The sequence below is a fragment of the Heliangelus exortis genome, chromosome 3, assembly GCF_036169615.1.
Source record: "Heliangelus exortis chromosome 3, bHelExo1.hap1, whole genome shotgun sequence".
NCBI lineage: Eukaryota > Metazoa > Chordata > Aves > Apodiformes > Trochilidae > Heliangelus > Heliangelus exortis.
The window spans coordinates 54,734,272-54,752,800 of record NC_092424.1 but is presented as its reverse complement, the minus strand read 5'-3'; the positions used below and the strand labels follow the sequence as shown (position 1 = coordinate 54,752,800).

The 18,529-nt window shown below is 40.7% G+C and overlaps 1 protein-coding gene across 6 annotated transcripts in view; it reads left to right on the top strand.

Moving 5' to 3' along the window:
* Positions 1-18,529, top strand: part of PHACTR2 (phosphatase and actin regulator 2) — a 143,702-nt gene that overhangs the window by 105,833 nt on the left and 19,340 nt on the right. For 3 of the 6 annotated variants that reach the window (XM_071740696.1, XM_071740695.1, XM_071740699.1), the window contains 4 exons: positions 1,640-1,798; positions 11,719-11,955; positions 15,552-16,077; positions 17,201-17,400. In XM_071740696.1, the coding sequence (XP_071596797.1) occupies positions 1,640-1,798; positions 11,719-11,955; positions 15,552-16,077; positions 17,201-17,400 (1,122 nt within the window). The remainder of the gene's footprint in view (positions 1-1,639; positions 1,799-11,718; positions 11,956-15,551; positions 16,078-17,200; positions 17,401-18,529) is intronic. The other 3 variants (XM_071740698.1, XM_071740697.1, XM_071740700.1) reach the window with 1 other exon arrangement.

Genomic DNA, 18,529 nt, shown 5'->3' with positions numbered 1-18,529 from the left:
ATGTTTTGGTCATCAGTGCCCTTGACCCTCTGTTCCACTCTTAAAAGGCAACGGGACTTTGCATCCCTTACAGAGACTGATCGAAGTGAGAAAAGGATGTAACAAAGAGTAATTTTTACTCCTTCCTCCTGTCTTAAGAAGTCTATCAGCCCCATCTGTCTTCATCATGCTTTGCTCCCTGTCTGATGAAAATTGTAGTTTTTTTAAGGAGCAATATGAAAAATACAGGATTTACTTGAAGGTGCTAAAAAAAGAGACAGAAGATACAGTGGTTAAGCTAGTGAAGGCATTTAGAAGGGAAGACTATGGACATGAAAGCCAGATGGGGAAATCACATGGAGTCTTCAAATGTGAGAGGTAAGAAATGTGAAGAAGTGACTCTTTCACTTGGGATGAAGAAGAAAGAAGTAGAAAGGGCCAAGTGCCACGTGGAGGCAAGAGGTGTTTGCAGAACAGGGAATGCCACGTGAGGCAGAGGGGAAAGAATGGGGTTATGAACATCTGGAAAAAAGGAACTGAAGAAACTGGATGCTATGGTAAGGTAAGAAGGAGGCCTTGTGCAACTGTCAGCTGTAGTGAATGAGACAAGGTTAAGAAGGCAAAATGCAGTTTTTTCACATCAGGTTGAAGTCAGTCTGTGAGTGAGAACAAAATCAAAAAAAGAGGCTGTATAATTGTGTTGAAACCAGGGAACGGCCAAACACCCAGGTCTGAAAGCACACAGCAAGGAAGAGGAGGAGGAGAAGAGAACGGATTTTCAACAATTAATGAAGAAACAATTAGAAGAACCAGAAGAGACATCAGGTAGATTTGCATCATTTTTTGGGTGGACAGCAGGAGAATCCTGCAGAAGGAAAGCAATCATCCATGTCAACTGCTGGTGGGGTGTGAGCAACATAAAGATATCAAGCCTTAGAAATGACTGAAGAAGAAGATCAGCAGCCATTTCAAAATCTATGGAACGGAGAACAGAAATCAATAAATAAACAGAGAAAGCTGTAAGCCAGCAAGAGTATGTGGCATCTTTCAGGAACATAATGTTAAAAGAAGTTTTTTCAGTATTGAAAAAAACCCCTCTGAGGGGGGTTTACCTTCCCATCTGAGGTAGCCTGGGAAGGTGAGTAAAATACCATCAGACCTGTGACCTGTTTTATTTATCAACTGGGCATGCATGTTCTGAGAACTTGTCTCTGGATTCCTAGCTGATTTACCTATTAGGATGCACCACACTAGTCCTGCAACTCTGTCCCCTAATTGTCCAGATTTGGGGCCCGTTGAAAAAACGTTGCAGCTTAACTGTGGTCTGTACACACATTTCTTTGCTGCGTACACCAAGATGCAGGGAAGAAGAGAATGGGATGCTGCTGTGTACAGGCTTGAAGCTGGACCTAAAATCGATGTGCAGTTCCAGGCTTGCTACTGCAAGGTGGAGATGTCCACCTGAAAAGACCGTGGAAGCCTATAGAGTTCCTTTACAGTGTTACTTTTCAGAGCAGAGCTGCAGCTTGATGTTTGACATTTCAGTAAGTCTTTCTGCTTTTCTTCCATGGAAACTTGAAAGCAGAGAGATTCTGTGTGTTGTGAGTAGATGCTAAAGAAGCAGTTAAATTAGACAATAGCTTTTTAATTTTCATTTCAGATGGTGATGTAACAGTAAATTTTGAAACCTCAAATGGACACACCATAGCCATTGGTGAAGAAGCCATACAGGAAGAAAATATGGTAAAAGCCAGTGGAGATAATGGTACATTACCAGAGAAAGCATCAGCATTGGAAGGAAAAAAAGAAGATCAAAAAGGTAAATGAACACATTGTTCACAGATTGTTTTTCACCTACTTAAAATATTAACATGTTCTTCTGTTAGCACCAATACATGATGTGAGTTCTGTTGTGCCACAAGGATGCCAGCAGAACCTGCTGAGAAGATAAAGCTTGTGAACCATCAGTATTTCATCACTGGTAGGCATGCATTTTACTATGGATATAGTAAGGTCATAAAGAAAAGCATGGTCTGAGCATGAAAATGTGTGAAGAGATGATCAGTTTCTAAATTCAGTGTGTCTTGTAGCCATGTGCAAACTTTGATTTCAGGATTTCCTTTTGTCAAAGAAGACCCTAAGTGTATATGCATCAGTTTGCAGTATTATTGCAGAAGTGACTCATGGATTGAATGTTTTGAAGTGTTTAAGCCACTTAAAAATCATGTATCATTGTGAAAGTAACTTCAGCAGCTCATTCCCATTGGTTTTCATTAAATCTTAAACACTTGCAGCCCAGCTCTTCAGAAATACTATACTTCAGAGGGCTATATCACTGCCACAAACTCAACCTAGGTCATTTGTGGAAAATGTACATTAGGACTACAGTGTTTTCTCTAGATGAATTGCACTAGCTATTGCTAAGTGTTAATTACATTTCAAATCCCAAATTCCATATTAATTTTGTTACCTTCATCAGATCTACCTTGGTAATAGGAGTTTGACTGAGTAAGGGAAAAATAAAGATTAAGGCAGAATCACAAGATTTATTTTCTTTCTCTAGCATCTTGAGTAATGCATCACTTCTTTTTCCCATCAAAAAGTGTTCTTAAATACTATTTCATGATTAGATTTTCCTCGAGGAAAGAGCAAGGATACAAAAGATCAAGAACTTCATGGCTGGCTGTTAAACTGAGCAGCCTTTCCAGTACCTTTTTGTAGCCCCTACCTAGTGATGAATGAACCTCTGGAGATTGAGAGGGTCAGTTCAGCTAACACAAAAATTTGAATTCTTCTCTGAGCTATGTAAATCACTTGATTATGTAAAAAGTGGCTGGATGTTCAAGGAGAAGTGCCTTTCTTATGAGATTTCTAGTACTTCCTGTCTCCCAGGAAGACAGAAATACAAGATTAGCCTATTTTCATGTCATTTAAATATGTCTGTCTTTTGGTGCCAACTAGAACCAGATGTGTATTGGGTCAAGAGAAAAGAATACTTAAAAACCATAGAAAACTGCATTAAAATGGTTCAGGTTAACTTTGGGGTTAGAGCAGACTACTTATTATTTTATTCATTCCTAAATACAGACTTTTGGAACTGTCAGGTTTTGGAAGTTTTCCTAAGGTTCAGGGTTTTTTTCAGAAATACACATTTCTAACTATATTGAAATACCCTCTAGCTGACTGCAGAATGTAGAACTCCAATGAAGAAGAAACAGTTCAGTATCTATTTTGAAGATGTTAATGCATTCTGTACCCCCTGTATATTGTGTATATCTTACAGGAAGAAATACTGCTGTACAGGAGTAGACTCAGTACAGAAAAGTACATTGTTGCCACTCCAGCCCCTCTCAGAAAATGAGACATATATGGAGGATGGAGAAGAGAAACAAAATACGAGCAAACTTGTCATTCCAAGCTTCATAATAATATCAATATGACCATATAGAAGGTGCAAAACATTTTGAGTATAGCCTTCCTCTTACATCTAAGCATGAAATTCTTCTTCATGTAAACATCTTGAGTCCCCTGAAAAGAAACAAGACAGATTTATTGCAGAGGGTAGTCTGCCCATAGGGCTGTTAAGGACCAATTCTATCCATCAGCAATGGTGTTAACACAGTGCAAATCCAGTACAGCTCACTGCATAGTCATTGTGAATACATTTCACTTACTCTTTACTTTTTAACAGGTTAAGCAAGAAAGGGAGCCAGTCAGTTGGAAGAGTAAGACCCACCACACCTCACAGATGCACCTCACCTGACATAAATCGTGGTTTTTTTCTGACAGATGCAGTGGATATGCATTAGACCCACTTTCAGTGCAAGGAACACCCACACAGTGGAGGTTTGTTCGTGCTCACAGAGAATCAAAATGAGAGCTGAAGCAGGAATACCTAGCTCACAGTCTCCTGCTCAGACATGAAGCATCAGCATCAAGCATGCTGATGCTTTAGCTCATAGCCTCCCATCATGAGAACTGAGGTGGAGTGAATGCTGGCTGGACCAGGAGCAATGGATGCAAGGAGTTCATCTTTAGTGAGGCTAATGCTAGGCTTTTTAAAGTCATGAGCTCTTATGTGTGGATCTTGAAGGAAGCCACTTTCCATGCTAAAGACCTAAAGACAGGATTAATTCCTGTTGTTTAGTAGCACAGTGTACTGCAGTTCCAATTCCAGCTGAATGGAAGTGTTTCCAAAAAATTCATCTCATCCCCTGAAAGTCAAGAGGTTATTTTCAAAAGTTTTCATAAGATGGTGGTGGTCTTTGCTTGCTCTCTTGTTCAAGATGGTCTTGAAAATGCCCTTGTCATGTAAATATATTAACGACTGCTCAAGCTGGAAGCTTAAAAAGGCACAAGTGATACAAGGACATCATGATAATGTGGTAAGAGTTGGCAGTAACGTGGTAGAATGTGGAATATGTTAGGAGTTAACAGAAGTTAAAGGAAAAAAAATTGTTTCAGCACGAGCCACGGAAACAGAGTATCAACAGGGCAAGCGATAGGCTCAGCCATACCATGTAAAAATGAGTTAAGCAGAAGCCAGTGAACAAGATGACCCCTGAAAGCTGTTCCCTGTGATGCCAGCCAGTGTACCCATCTGTTGCCTGTCAGCTCACAGGTGCTATTCTTATTAGGTTAAAAAATTCCCTTTGGCAATTTAGTAGTGCAACTGTTGTAGTAATGATGGGATGTCAGTCATCTGAGCGGGGTGTTTAAAATGAAATTTCTTCTTTAAGGCAAGATAATAAGAAGCTGACAGTTTTACATAAAACAGGTAATTGATGGATAAAGCTTTGCAGGTAAGAGATCAGAGAAATCTTTTTCCTAGATCATTTATTTATGTTATGTTATGTTTATGCTGAGTTGAGTTTTTAATCCTTTTGTTTTGTTTTATTTTGACTAAGAAAAGTCAATAGCATCTTTTGCTGAAAATAAAGCATTGAACTGTAGCTTTTCTTTGTGAGCACCCTGGAAGGGGTACAGAGCAGTGAATAGACAGGCAGCATGTCAAAGCACACCCTGCTTGTCTGGACAGCAAACTATGCCCTAGTGCCAGGGCTCCTGACCTGTGGCATTTGTCTGCAGTAGCCCTAGCAGACCCCAGCATTCCAGGTGTGGTGTGAGCACCGCAAAGGGGATCCAAGAAGTCTCTCTACCTCCTCACCTCTGCAGCAGTGTTGGAGAAGACCAAAAGTCGCATCAGTAGAGTATGAGTCAAAGTTGTTTCTGCTCACCTTTAGAGATGTAGGTACAATGCGTGCTGGCACAGCACACGTGCTGCACATTGTGAAATCTGGTATTGTGTTGGAGGGGCTTTCTCTTTTGCACCCTCCTAGGGTGGCTCTGGAACACAGATGCACTAGAAAACCTGAGTTTGTTTTGGAGTTCAGTTTGTGAACTTAGGTCTCACTCATTTTTATCGTAGCAAAGCAAATCTTTTTATGATTCTGGCAGATGTTTCCACATTTTGTTGTTAGCTTAGGCTCAAAAGAGTGAAATGCTCTGTAACCAATAGCAAGATAATGCCTGGATAGAAGTAATAAGTTTCTTTTTGCATAAAATCAGTCAGGTGTGTTAGATGCTGCTTTGACAAATAATAGCCTTGCAGCCAGCCAGAGCTTTATTTTGGGTGTTGTGGGGGACATGGGGAGTTCCTGTGTCAGCAGACTGATCTTTATAGGTTTTCTCCTGTCTTTCCATGAAAGAAACAATTTGTAGTCTTGTCTCCAAATGAATTAATAAAATACATGCACATATTTTTTTTTCCCCTACAGCATAGCTAATGTGTGCTGGAAACGGTTCCAGGTCTTAGTATGTTGGCTTCAGGTGTTCTTTCCTCTATATTATGTCTGCTCTCCATTAAGTCTGCCGTTAAATTTAGTATTTTCTTTTTCTCATGGATAACAAAACCAAAAAAAAAAAAAAAAAAAAAAAGAAGGTTGGTCTTATGAGCATGCATCTTTGCTGGCCAATGCTTTAATTTGTCTACCAAGAAATGTTCTCCAAAGTCAAATTTTCTAGGTTTCTTTTCTCAGAGGACTATGCTTTATTTCCCCAAAGTGGAACAAAACATGTTGAATTTAAGATAGCAACCCTCATCTTCCAGTGTCTCAGACAAGAGCCTGCTTTATCTCAGAATGCTTATACTGCAAATTACTCACTCTGAGAGACAAGGCAGACTTTCTTTGCTCTTGTACCTAGCTGGCTTCCTACGCTCCTGAGCTCTGCCCATCAATGTTATGAGCACCATACATTAAAGACGGGGGGGGTTTTGCCTGACTCCCAAAGAATCTCTCACTCCAGCTGAGTTACTTGCTGGCTAAAACCAGTGCTTCTAAGAATAGTATGTCTTTGATTCATCACCTGAACTATGTAAATGAGACTGAATCCAAATCTTCTTAAAAAGGAAAGCTACTCTAGATAGAGCTGTGTTTGGGCAGAGCCTGTCCACCAAGTCAGCCAGGCTGCTCGTGCCACTGGGCTGATGTGAGATGCGTGGGCTTTCACCCACAGGGTTGAGTGGCATAGGGAAGCTCCTGATTTATAAAGCTGCTATGCTTCTTTTTTTCTTTTATAGAAAAGATACCCAGAAATAAGACTGTAGACATTATTTCAATGAACTGACCATTGAAGTATTTGAGCATATCTATACAGAAAGGATAAGGGAATGTAGAAGCCTACATGCCTTTCACTTTCCAAGTCTCCCATTGACCAAGAGATAGTAAAAGTATGCAGCTGACAGCACAGGTGTTTTAGGTATGCTGTCTTGATTTAACAGCTTACTTTTTTAAGCAAAAGTTAGGCAGGTAGGAATGTAAAATGACAGTCAGTGTGGTTTTCTTTGGTTTTTTGTTTTTTTATCTTGGAACGAATGCAGAATATCTCAATGTAATTGCTTTAGGTCAGACGTTACACCTGCTCCTTTCTCCTCTCCTGCTTTCTATACTGTATCTGTTCCAAGACCTCTTTCACATGGTGATGTTGAAATCATAGAGTAAGTAAGATCTGGAAGTCAGCAGACAGACAGATATGCTCATCCATCTTCAAGAAAAATAAATTGAAAACTGCAGTGAGAGCTGCAGAAAGCATCATGAGGCAGCTGTTCTTGTTCAGCCTAGCAAACCAGAGCCTGAGTGCATTTGATGAATGTAACAAGTTGGTATATAGCCAGAGAGAACGTGGCTAAAGGGCAGTGCTGGCACAAGTAGAAAGCGATAGAGTGGCTTGAAATACATTTAGACTGGAAATTAAAAGAAGCTTTCTAACAATTAGAATGAGTCTTTTCTTGAACAGAATTTTAGTAGCAATAGCAGGAACATAAAATGGAGCTGGTTAAACCTGAAGTTTATGAAAGACTTCGTGTGAGTTGTCCACCTCCATCAGCACACTCAGCGAGTCCAAAAAAGAGAGAAAAGATACCCTGTCTTGCCCCATTTCCTATGTTTCTAAATGACAACTTCCTGGATTTTGATTAATCAAAACATAGCTCTCTGCATAGGTAGGAAAGGAAACTCATAATTCTCAAAACTCTTACTGGGTTTCATTTTGCAGGGAGTCATCCTGCAAAAGAATATACTATTTCCAACTTCCATTTTATGTATTGTTACTCCACTGAGTCGTGTTTGTCCTCCAGGAGAAGAGTGCTTTGCAGTTGATGTAGATTGGATGCTTGTGCTGCAGTGCTACTGATTTTCCCTTCATATCATTGCTCTAGCTGTAGAAACAAAAACACCAGTGCTATATGACAAAATCATGGCTTTTGCCTCCAGTTCCTTAGAAGTTCACAAAAATAAAGATAGATAAATTCTTCTTAAATGAGTCCCCACAACTGCTGTAGTATACTGAGTACTTTGTAACCTTGACCATCATTTAGATCTTTACATGAGAACGCAGCTTGCTGAAGAGTCTGACCCCAATCACAATTTCTGGGAACGAGAAAATCTGATCTTAAAGTGAGCTTTCTTTAAAATCTGGCCTTTGGAAAATGTATTCTAAACATAAACATATTGATCCAAATGCCTAATGAGACATTAACATTTCCTTTGCTTTCCTATTTACAGAGTAATTTATAGGCAGATTGCTTTAAAAGCAGATGTCTTGATCAAGGGAGCAGTGAATAAAAGATATTCCTATCTGATGGTCTTTTGGAGACCTTTTGTTAAAGGTCAGTTTGTCATGAACAGATGTCTACATTAAGAAAAACAGCAGCAAGGAAAAGACATTGCAGCTGCTACTGAGGTACCTGGGGTACTGGCTTGAACTACTAGATGGGTCTGAACTGATTCAGATGCCTCCTTGTTTTGGCAAAAGATGCAAAAGAAAGAGCAGGAATTAAGACCAAGGGTCTCTATTCAAGCAGCATCATGTTAGGGAGATACAATTACAACATAGTTTTGTCTTGAGCCATTTACAGACATCAGACCATTGCTGTCACCATTCCGGATCAAGCCACCATTGTTGTTATTAGTTATTTGTATTACTACCCTACCCCTAGTAGGGGTACCCCTAGTATTACTACCCTAAGTATATACCAAAAATTTATTGTAGTTTCTTAAATTCAGGCAAACACACACACACAAAAAAAGTTCAATGGGGCTTGCAGTAAAAGAGGAGATACTGATTAAGGCACTGAAAAACAAGAGGTGACCAGACCAGGATAATGCTTGTGGTCTAAAACCTGTCAGCTTTGGCATCACAGCAGAGAGGAACTGGAGGGAGGAGAAGCAGTGAATGCTCACAAAGCTTTGAGGGGCAGCAGAAGAAAAGCTATTAAAAGCATCTGCTTCAAAACTTGCCTTGTTACTGGCAAAAGTTGATATGATGGACTGGTCTGGTAGGAACTGGAAATCTGTGTCTCAAGAGTAAAGGTGAAACAATAGTTTGGGCAAGAGCAGACTGAAACTGAGGACAGTCAAGTTTGTATCTGATAGGATAAAAAAGGTGACTCTAACAAAGATGCAATCAACAAAGCTAGTACAACACCAAAAGGGACATTATGGTCAAAGGTGATCATCTGTACCACTGCTGGCTATGAGCAAAAAGAAGATTCATTGGTCAAGGCCAATAAAAGGATATGTATGTAATTAAGGGGCGGCCAAAACTCAATGGGAGTTGTAGCAATCTGAGCAGATAGGATGCTGCTACATAGAAAGCATCTGCCAGATTTGGTATCAGGTACTGTAACAGTATGGAAAGAGCTGTCCTAGATCAAGGTGATATGCCAGTGATGGCAAGGTATTCCAGTTAAAAGTAATGCTTTCTAAATTGCCAGTTCTAATCACAGCTGAAGTCTGCAAGCAAGAATTTTGATATGAGTGAACTGTTCAATGTTTGATTTTCATTTGTAGTTTTTACTTATTTTTCTGAGGAAAATTAGGAAATTATTAATTGGTTGTCACTAAGATATGTTTCTTTGCAGCTAAGTAAAGCTTTAGCCTTATATTCTGTACCTTTTTTCTTGAATCAGAAGATAAAGTCTAATACATTACTTAATCAGTTATACAGTGTAATTTAGATTGACTAAGAATCTATTGCATAATTGCACTGTGTTAGTTTAGAATATGGTGAATGGTGTATTTCTTCTTGCTAGATTATCGTTCTCTTTCTAGTATTTTCTCTAATATGACTGGAGAGAAAACACAGTAATGTTGCTTAAGTACAGACATTTTAAATTCCTTCTTATTCATGAATCAAATTTTAGCATGCTGAGCCCATAAATAAAAGGTATATGAAAGAACTGTTTACACTAAAAGTTCTTTCTGATCATCATGTCCTTTGCGAGCTTCAAAATACAAAATCTTATCTTGCAATGTTTTTTATTAATGGAATTGAAATTTTTAGATGTCCTGCTTTTCAGAATTAAATCAGTTGTTCAACTTTGAATGAAGGTAGGTTGAATGTCACAGGAGATGCTTTTTGCTATAAAAAAGGAGAGCCAAATGTAACAAAGATGTATGTTTCTTTCTTCTTCCTAAGTCTTTCTGTGGTACTGAGTTCTTTCTTTGCTCTGGAAAACAAAGCAGCAGTACAAGAATCTGTGCTCAAAATAATCTGTGTGAAAGCTGTAAAAGCTTGCTGTGCAATGGTTCTTGCAAAGCATTAGAAAAATCATATTAGTCTATAATGAGCTGGAAATAAAGGAGGAAAACACTGGACAGTTAACATTAATTTCTTCTGTTTGTGAAGAGATGTGTGTGCCCATTGCTTTTAGTAACTGCAGGTGATGCATTAGGCTCATGTTAACAAGCATCAAGCTAGAGATTGAAAACTCTTTGTTGCTGAGATGAAAAATGTCATTGTTATCCAACACATTATTTGTTTTTCATCTACTAATTTTAAAATGAGAAGGTGCTGCTTATCTCTTGGGAATCTTTTACATGGGAAGGAAGAGGGCAAGGAACAGATAGAATATCCAGAAACAGTCATTTAATGTGTGTAAGAGTGAGACTGTAATAAGAAGTTATTGCAAGAAATGAATTGGTTTCCTCTCGAGTGGTAGAAGAGACTGTTAGAAATCCTTGCAGTATTTTCTTGGTCCCTTTCTTGCCCAGCTGCTGTAGTTTTTAGTAACATGCAAAGAAAGCCCATGTGATTCTTTATATATGTTCTTGCTTTTATAATACCCTTTGGCTTGGGAGGACTGTCTGGAGACAGAGTGGGCAAAGAGTTGACATTATTAAATAAATAAACTTTAGCTGTTCCCATCTAGAAACAGGTAGTCTTACAACCATAGCAACTATACTTCAAAATTTTATATTAACTGTAAATGGCTCATCTACGTTAACATACTGATGGCATTAAGTTTATGCTTTTGAAGTTAATTTCCTGGTCATCTCCACTTCTTCTTCTTTTGTTTGCAAAACACACAACCCAGATTACCTTTACATGAAACTAAGCCAAAAGATGTATTGAGGAACTTGTGCTCCCATCACTGCGGGGCACGCAATCTACAGAAATAGCCTGAAGCTAGTCCAAAGTCAAGTCTCCTGAAATGCATGTTGTGGACACTGGCTCCTCAGTACTCTTTTATTCTACAGAGCCATCACTAGTGCATGACATGATGCAGATACAGCCCAAATTTCTGTTGACTAAGGAACTACTGAGTCTTGAAAATGCAGTCTTCTAATGGTACCTGGAGAACTTGCAGAAAAGGAGAACATTCCTATGGCAAATAATATCCTATTTGATGTAGCTTTGTCTTTTTCTGAGGAGCAGTAGTACCCTGGAGAAGATGCCCAAAATAATGTTGCTATGAGAAAGCAGTCTGCAACTGACGAGAATGGGTGACTTTGATAAAAAATTTCATCTGCATAGTCTAATTTGAATTTGTGACTGAGAGGCTGCCCCTGTTCACATCCAGATTTACATGAATCTGATTTTTCTAGCCTGTTGATCTCAGAGGGTTGGAAAGAAAGTGAGTGAGTTTGTTAGAGGAATAAATGGCATTTCCTATGGCTAGTTTGCAGCTGGCAGTCAAGTGGGGGATACTGAGTGGTAAGGATGATCTTTGTAGGTCTGGAACAGTTGAGACTGTGAGAAGTGCCAGACGAAAAATCTTCCATTAGAAGGATGGTAACTTTTTTTTCTGAGAAAATAATTCAGTAAGAGGAAGAAGATGAAGAAGTCTCTCCTGATTCCCAAGAGGTCAAGCAGCAACGGAGTCATTGTTGTCAGCCTTGCTGTTGAGTGTGGAATATGTCTGTGTCAGTTGGCTTCTGTTCACTTTCTTATCCATAGAGAGCACTTCTGAGCACTGCCCAGAAATACCGGCATCCCATGCTCCACCACCGCCCAAGCCTAAGCCTAAATCTAAAAAACCTCTGCTACCACCAAAAAATGCTATTACTGCTTCAACCACCAGCAGCCATAAGAGTAACGAAGCACCTCATGCTAAAAAAAAGGGAAAGGCTTCTGCTAAGCAGCCTCCTCTCCCACCGCCCAAGCCAACAAGTCACGGTGCAAATCGAGAAGCTGGTGAGTACTGCAGAGGCAGTGCCAGTCGAGGTGGGTGCATGTGCATGGGGGTGCTTGGCTTGGTCTTTTGATCTTGGTCTTGGTAGTTCTGCCTTCGTACGTAGCAGAGCTACTGAAGAGCATGCCAGGGGTGTTTTCAGCCAGCTTCCCACCAAGCTCTGGTTCTGCTCTCTGCAACCATCCCCAAGAGCAGACAGATGACTTTGCTGTTTAATCAGCCTGTGCACAACACCAAGCACATCAGAGGCCGTAGTCCCAACTCAGATGTGAATGCTGGCAACAAAATGACCCAGAGAACTGCTAAAGAATCAGCAGGCAAAAAGGTGAACTTCTGAAATCAAAACATATGATTTGCCCCAAAGCAAAACTACGTTGCTATTGCTGCAGCTTTCTGCTGGAAATATCCACTACTCTGGCTAATTAGACAAGATTACTAGGTCTCAAAGTATGAGACCATGAAGGCATCTTGAAAGACTGTTAACAGTTGTTTTAGCTGAAAAAAAAAAAGTTTAAAAATTGTAATTCCTCGTAAATGGAGCTTGTTGAGCTTGTTCCTGAGCTTGTTGATGGCTTACTGTGATGCTAAGTACACGCTGGAAAATGTCCATCATCAGGCATATAGCAGACGAGTTTATCACTAGTCTGAGACTGAAATTCAGGTAGATTATAGGAAGCTGTTCGTTAGGTCCTGATCTGGATTCTGAATTCAGATGGTGACCTGAAAGAAAACAGCCAAATATAATTTGAACACAAGCAGCATTTTAATGACTGGACAATATAAGTGCATTGGCCAGCTTACATAAGTCTTGTGTTTTCAGTCTTCTGACAGTCTTTCAAAGCCCTTCAGTCCCTTCAGCTTTCTGGAGTATACTCCTGTGTAGCTTGTACATTTTGGCATGTTTTGTATTTGAAGCACACAGAAGAGGACTGTTTGAAAACATTGCAAGACTGCTAGAGTTACAATAATAACTTTGCCACAAAATGTCCATTAACTTGGTATTAACTGTCCCTACTACATCAGATGATCACAAGAATAAATATTTTGAAAACCCAGAATTTGCAGCATGGATTTCACATTCAGCTTCCCTTCTTCCCAAGTGAAGGAACCTTGTAACAGCAGACCTTTCAGAAATAAAACAAGCCATCACATAAATAAGTATTTAGACCAGTGGTTGGTAACAAGCTCTCGGGTATCTCAGTTCTTAAATTAAAATACATTCAGATTCCAGATTTGTCTTTTAGTAGCCTTCCTGAAACCTTATGCAGTGCTGGAGAACATACGGGCATAAAATAAATATGGTAATTTCTTCCGACATTAAGAAAATTGTGTTCATTCAAAGTAGGGCAATACTTAATAAATAGGGCTGATTTGGAGCAGTATTTAGTACAAGAGGTTTATCAGATCCCTGTGAAAATGAACACATGATGCAGTTAGTAATCCTGTCCCATGAAGGAGGAGTATGAGTTACAGCTGGGCTGTGGCTCTCCCTGAGGGCATCACAGCAAGCTTCCAAACCAAAATAGTGGAGTTAGAAGAAGAGGGGACTTGAACGTAGGCACAGATGTGTGCAAGACAAGTAACAGCCATGAAACTTTTCATTTAAACAAAATTCAAGTCTTCTACTGAAAAAGAGCTTTTATGACAGAAAATTGTCAGCCAGCCCAGTCAAAAGCAACAATAGCAATAGCACTTTTCACCCACATGAAAATGTAGGGGGGAGATTTTCCCTGGGAGAAGTCTTTCAGGTTGCTCTATCTGATTGCAGGTTCAGAAGGGTTCTGAGAATTATGTAAAGGGTTTCTTTTTTTTTGGTGGAAACATATTTTAAACATTTTTCTAGCAGCAATTATAATGTGGCTGTATACGTGTATTGTGCTGGTGTTCTTACGTATAAGCATGCAACTGGTTCTGTTGACCTCCAGCCTGTGTTTAAGTGCTTTGCTGGATCAAAACCAGAGCCCTTTCTTACCACCATCCATTTACACAGTAAGGTTTCTCCTAAATAGTATCCAGTTTGGAGCCACCATCTATTTCCACTGCTATTGCAAACTGCTGCCTGTCCCATTTCTTTGCATCGTTTTGATGTGCTGAGAAGTCAGTGATTTGTAGTTGATGTGGCTGATCAGTGCGGTACCAGCAGATTCTGTGCTGTGCCCTTTGTACTTGCCTTGCAGCACAAAGAGGGATGGTGATTTGCCTGAAGTCAGGAGTTTCTGCAGATTTTTCCAGATGTACTGAAAGCCTCACAGCATTCTAACTGTTTATAAAGCATTCAGCTTCAGAAGAGAACGGTATAATGTGTCTTCTGAATTATTTTCCATCTTCTTTGAGACTGAGAACAGGCTCACTATGAAACCTATTTTAGATTGTGAGCTTATTATGGGCAGTATCTGTATTTTGATTCTGTCCTAATCTGCTGGGGTATTGTTTTTATTTAAATGCTTATAAGTAAAGTAGACCTTTCAGCTGGTTTATATTACAGCTTTCTGTTTTACTGGCTAAGCTTAACAGCAAGGCTGCTGTGCAGCTTTCTAATGCTTTCATTTGTTCTCTTGAGGTTAATACATTTTTACTACAGCAGAAGTGTTGGAGTTGCATGCTTTTTGATGAAAAGGACTGAATAGTTAAGAAGGTTGTGATTTTTGTTGCTTTTTAAATGAAAGTCAGAAATCTGAAGCTCCCAGTCCAGATGATGGGTGCATGAACACAGCAATCAGAAATGGGACTGGAACACACATGGGTGTGCAGGCCAGCTGAAATGTCTTAGAAACTTGGGCCTTTATACTTAAATGCTTCAATATAGTATCACAGGATTAAACAGCTACATCACTGGTCAGCCTGTACAGCTGGTGTCAGGCCCTTGCATCAGGAAGTTTTCAAGGCTACTTGAGTTGGCTGCAGGTAAGAAAAAGACCTCCAGTATACACTGGAGACCTTCAGTGCCCCCTGCCTTCCGGAGATCATTTGTGTAGAGTGAGATCAGTGGTTTTTGACTCTGTCGCATGGATGTGTCCAGCTGGAGTTGAAAGTACATCTTATTTTGCTGTCCTGCTGCTTGCTGTTAACTAGGAGCACACCACTAGCAATAACATTGTAAAAAGTAATAAACTGATACCCCTAATGGTTCTGATGTGGTCACTGAAAATTCAGCATAAGGAAAATCAGAGTGTTCTCCCGGTGCTCAGACCAAAAATTCACGTAACAGAACAGGTCAAGCAATTTTTTTCTCCGGTAGCAATTTCTTAAACGGGCACTTAACACATTTGGAATAACCAGTGGACTTTGTAGATAATGTCCAGGCAAGTTGGAATGACCCAATGCAAAATGCTAGAGTCAACCTCCTACCGGTTTGTGAGATTGATCCCTTCTACTGTTCTTGGGCATGTATTCATAATTTTTGTTTTTCTCACCTCAAAGGTCAAATTTGAACTGCAGCATTTACTTGTCTCAAGTACATAGGTGAAGGATTGTAGAAGTATCAAGTGTAATTTTAATTTTTTTTAATATCAGCATATGTCAATCCACACAGAAAGAAGGGCGCAAAAATCATATGGTTGCGAGACTGTAAAACACTTTATCTTTTTTTTTCTTTTAGCTAGTTCCTCTCATGCAAAAAAACCAACAGCCTCCAAGTCCTCTTCATCACCATCTCCTTCATCCACATCATCTCATCCCAAGACCTCTAAGGAGACTTCCAGCAAATCAGGCACATCAGGGACTTCCAGGGGCAAGAAAAAACCTGGGAAACAGTCAGCTCCACGAATAGCGCCGGATGGGGCTGCCTCTTCCCCTTCAGGTGCCACAGCCAGCAGGTCGGAAGCAAAGGCAGAAAAACCTGAGCTTGAGCAGCCTTCCATAGTAATTTCAGAAACAGAGGAGGCAGATCAACCGAGCAAGCTCATTGCTGTCCCCCCTCCTCCCACTGCTGCCCCTCCGCCACCTCCACTTCCCTTTCCTGCTGCAGCCCGTCAGCACGCTGTCTCCTCAGATGCCCAGCATGTGCCAGCCGCCCCTAGATCAGATGCCAGACCTCTTCTCCAGGCTGAGCATGGCACAGACAAGAGCCAGAGCAGTACAGCCCTAGACAACGGTTCAGATGCTCATGGAGAAGACCCGAAAAGGTAGGATGGTATTAGAGAAGTGGTTATAGAGAAGTGGTAAGACCCACAGTCCAAGACGGCCTTATTTCTTCACCTAAGGGACACTGTAGGCACAAAGGGATCTCTTCTGTTTCTTCTGCTGACTGGTAACAGGCTGTATCCTTTTCTTGGAGGCCCAGGGCAGTGTTGCATCTCAGCACAATTTGTTCCTTTGCCACTGTCTGAGCTGTTGCGTGGTTCCCCAGAAGGTTGGTGCTCATACCCTGCCTCCCACATCATTGTGTGGCTTAGTGTCACCACTGCAGCCAGCAGTTCAGCTGGGAGCTGGTAACACTTTTACTTCTCTCCCATAAAGGCAAATGAGAAATGATGCTGAATTACCAAGAATGTTTTACCTTTTTTTTATGTGTATATCATTTAATATCTCACTGCTAAAGCTCTCAATTCTATAGCTGGACTTACTTGCGGAGCTGAAAATCACAATTTCAAGTGTCAGTAGGTGTTTAGTTTGTCACTGCCTAATAGCTCATCTGAGTCTCAGATACTATAAAATCTAGTCAAAACCAAGGTCATAATTGCATATTGTAAGTAAAATAGTTGGCAACAAAAAAAGAAACTGGCTTATTAATCTGTCTTTTCCCTGCCACGAGAACCAGCATCTTTCATAACAACCCAGGAGAGTTTAGTCAGATGCCAGTGGCCTCAAGACTTGACTTTACAGTCTTGCTGGTGTCTCTGTGCCAGCATTATGCTCCTGCACTGCTTCCACCCTTGCTCTACTTCTCTTCTCAACTCTCTCCTCTCACCGACAACTTTATGATCTGTATTTTTCTTCTTGGTAGTTTTTATGAACTATTGGTTCCATCCCACAAATAATAAAAAAGAATTAGGATTTTTCTTTGCAAGGCATTGTAGCACATCATTCCAGGCAGCACCTTTTTTTCCTAACATGTAGAACATACAGATACATATGCAGGTATGCATACTTTGTGTGTGTTTTTTATATGTATGGTTTTTTTAGAAAGAGAGGCATTAGTTTGAGTATGGAACTTTTGTTTTCATACTTGCTTATACAGTCTGTCTCCCATTTGTGTCCTGTGCTGCTTGCATTGATGTGACTCCATTCCTGCTTCTGAATCAACAGCTTGGCTACCAAAGATGACCAAGAAGTGGAGGGACCTGACCAGGCACACCCTGAACTGATGGAGGAGGCTCCTGATGCTGCTGCCCCTCCTGAGAGTGAAAGCAGCAGAGAGAGCCACAGCAGCGACTCAGACTCTGACGGACCAATACTCTACACAGATGATGATGATGATGATGATGATGATAATGCAACTACTGAAAGTAAGCCCCTGACATAAAGGGTGTACTGGGAAGTGTACATAGCCTGGGCTGGCTCAAAGAGCCTACTAAGCTGCTGTGATTGCATCCTGATTGCTAAATGGACCTTTCTGTTTGAGTGTGGTCCAAAGGCATCTCCACCCTGTGTGATATTTTGCAGCTCCCTCCATTAACTGGTGGCCTTCAGGAAAGCAAAGACTCTTCTGGAGCTGCTAGCAAGTACTCAGTCTAGGGGTGATTCTGCTCCAGGGCATCAAGAAGTTACAGGCTGCCTTTCGCAAATTGCATTTTGTGATCATGCCTGACCCACGCTTGTGCAAAGTAATGAGAGGAGGGTTTGGCTGCATAGGATGGTTATAAATTATTTAATTACAAATTATTTAATAAGTTGCCACTACTGAGAAGTGAATCTCCCGCTTCTCCCAGACAACTGTGATCAGAAACCTTCTGGGGCCTGTGCAATGGTGGGAGCAGATCAAGCATTGTGTGGATGGAAGTGTAGATGACAGAAGCAGGTTCAGGAGAACACAGAGATAAAACGAGGCCTCCACATTAAGGCATCATCAAGCCATTGGTTTGCCTTGCCCATGTCATGAACCTCTGTTCAAGCACCTCCAGTGTAGCTTTCAACTGAATGGCACCAGATATCCCAGAGTTTCTTGTGGAAGTAAGCAGCAGGGGTGGGCAACAGAGGTGGGCAGCAGTCAGCAGCTTCGCTCTCTGAAGTCATTTGTCTCTCTGATCAGGTTTGGGTATGATCCAAAGTGGTAGCAAAAAATGTATTCAGACAGCAGCACTGTGTCTTACCAGAAGTGAGCTGGGAGCCTGTGGTCTTACCAGATTGTCTAATGGCATGAAAATCTGCCAGCCTAGGACATATGTAGCCCCTCAGTCAGAATATCAGGAGGCAAGGGAAGGACTGAAGGCCATTAAAAATGCTCTTCCTACCACAGCCAGCTGAAGCTGGTGCTGGCAAAACTGCACTGCCCTTGTCCCTACTCTATCTGTTTTATGGAAAGACAGATTGCTTCAGTGCCTGGGGGTTCCTGCCTAGGATGCTTTACAAGCACTCAGAGCACTTTTCTAAACCATATTTTTTCTTTTTAATTTACAAATTAGTTAAAGTTGAAAA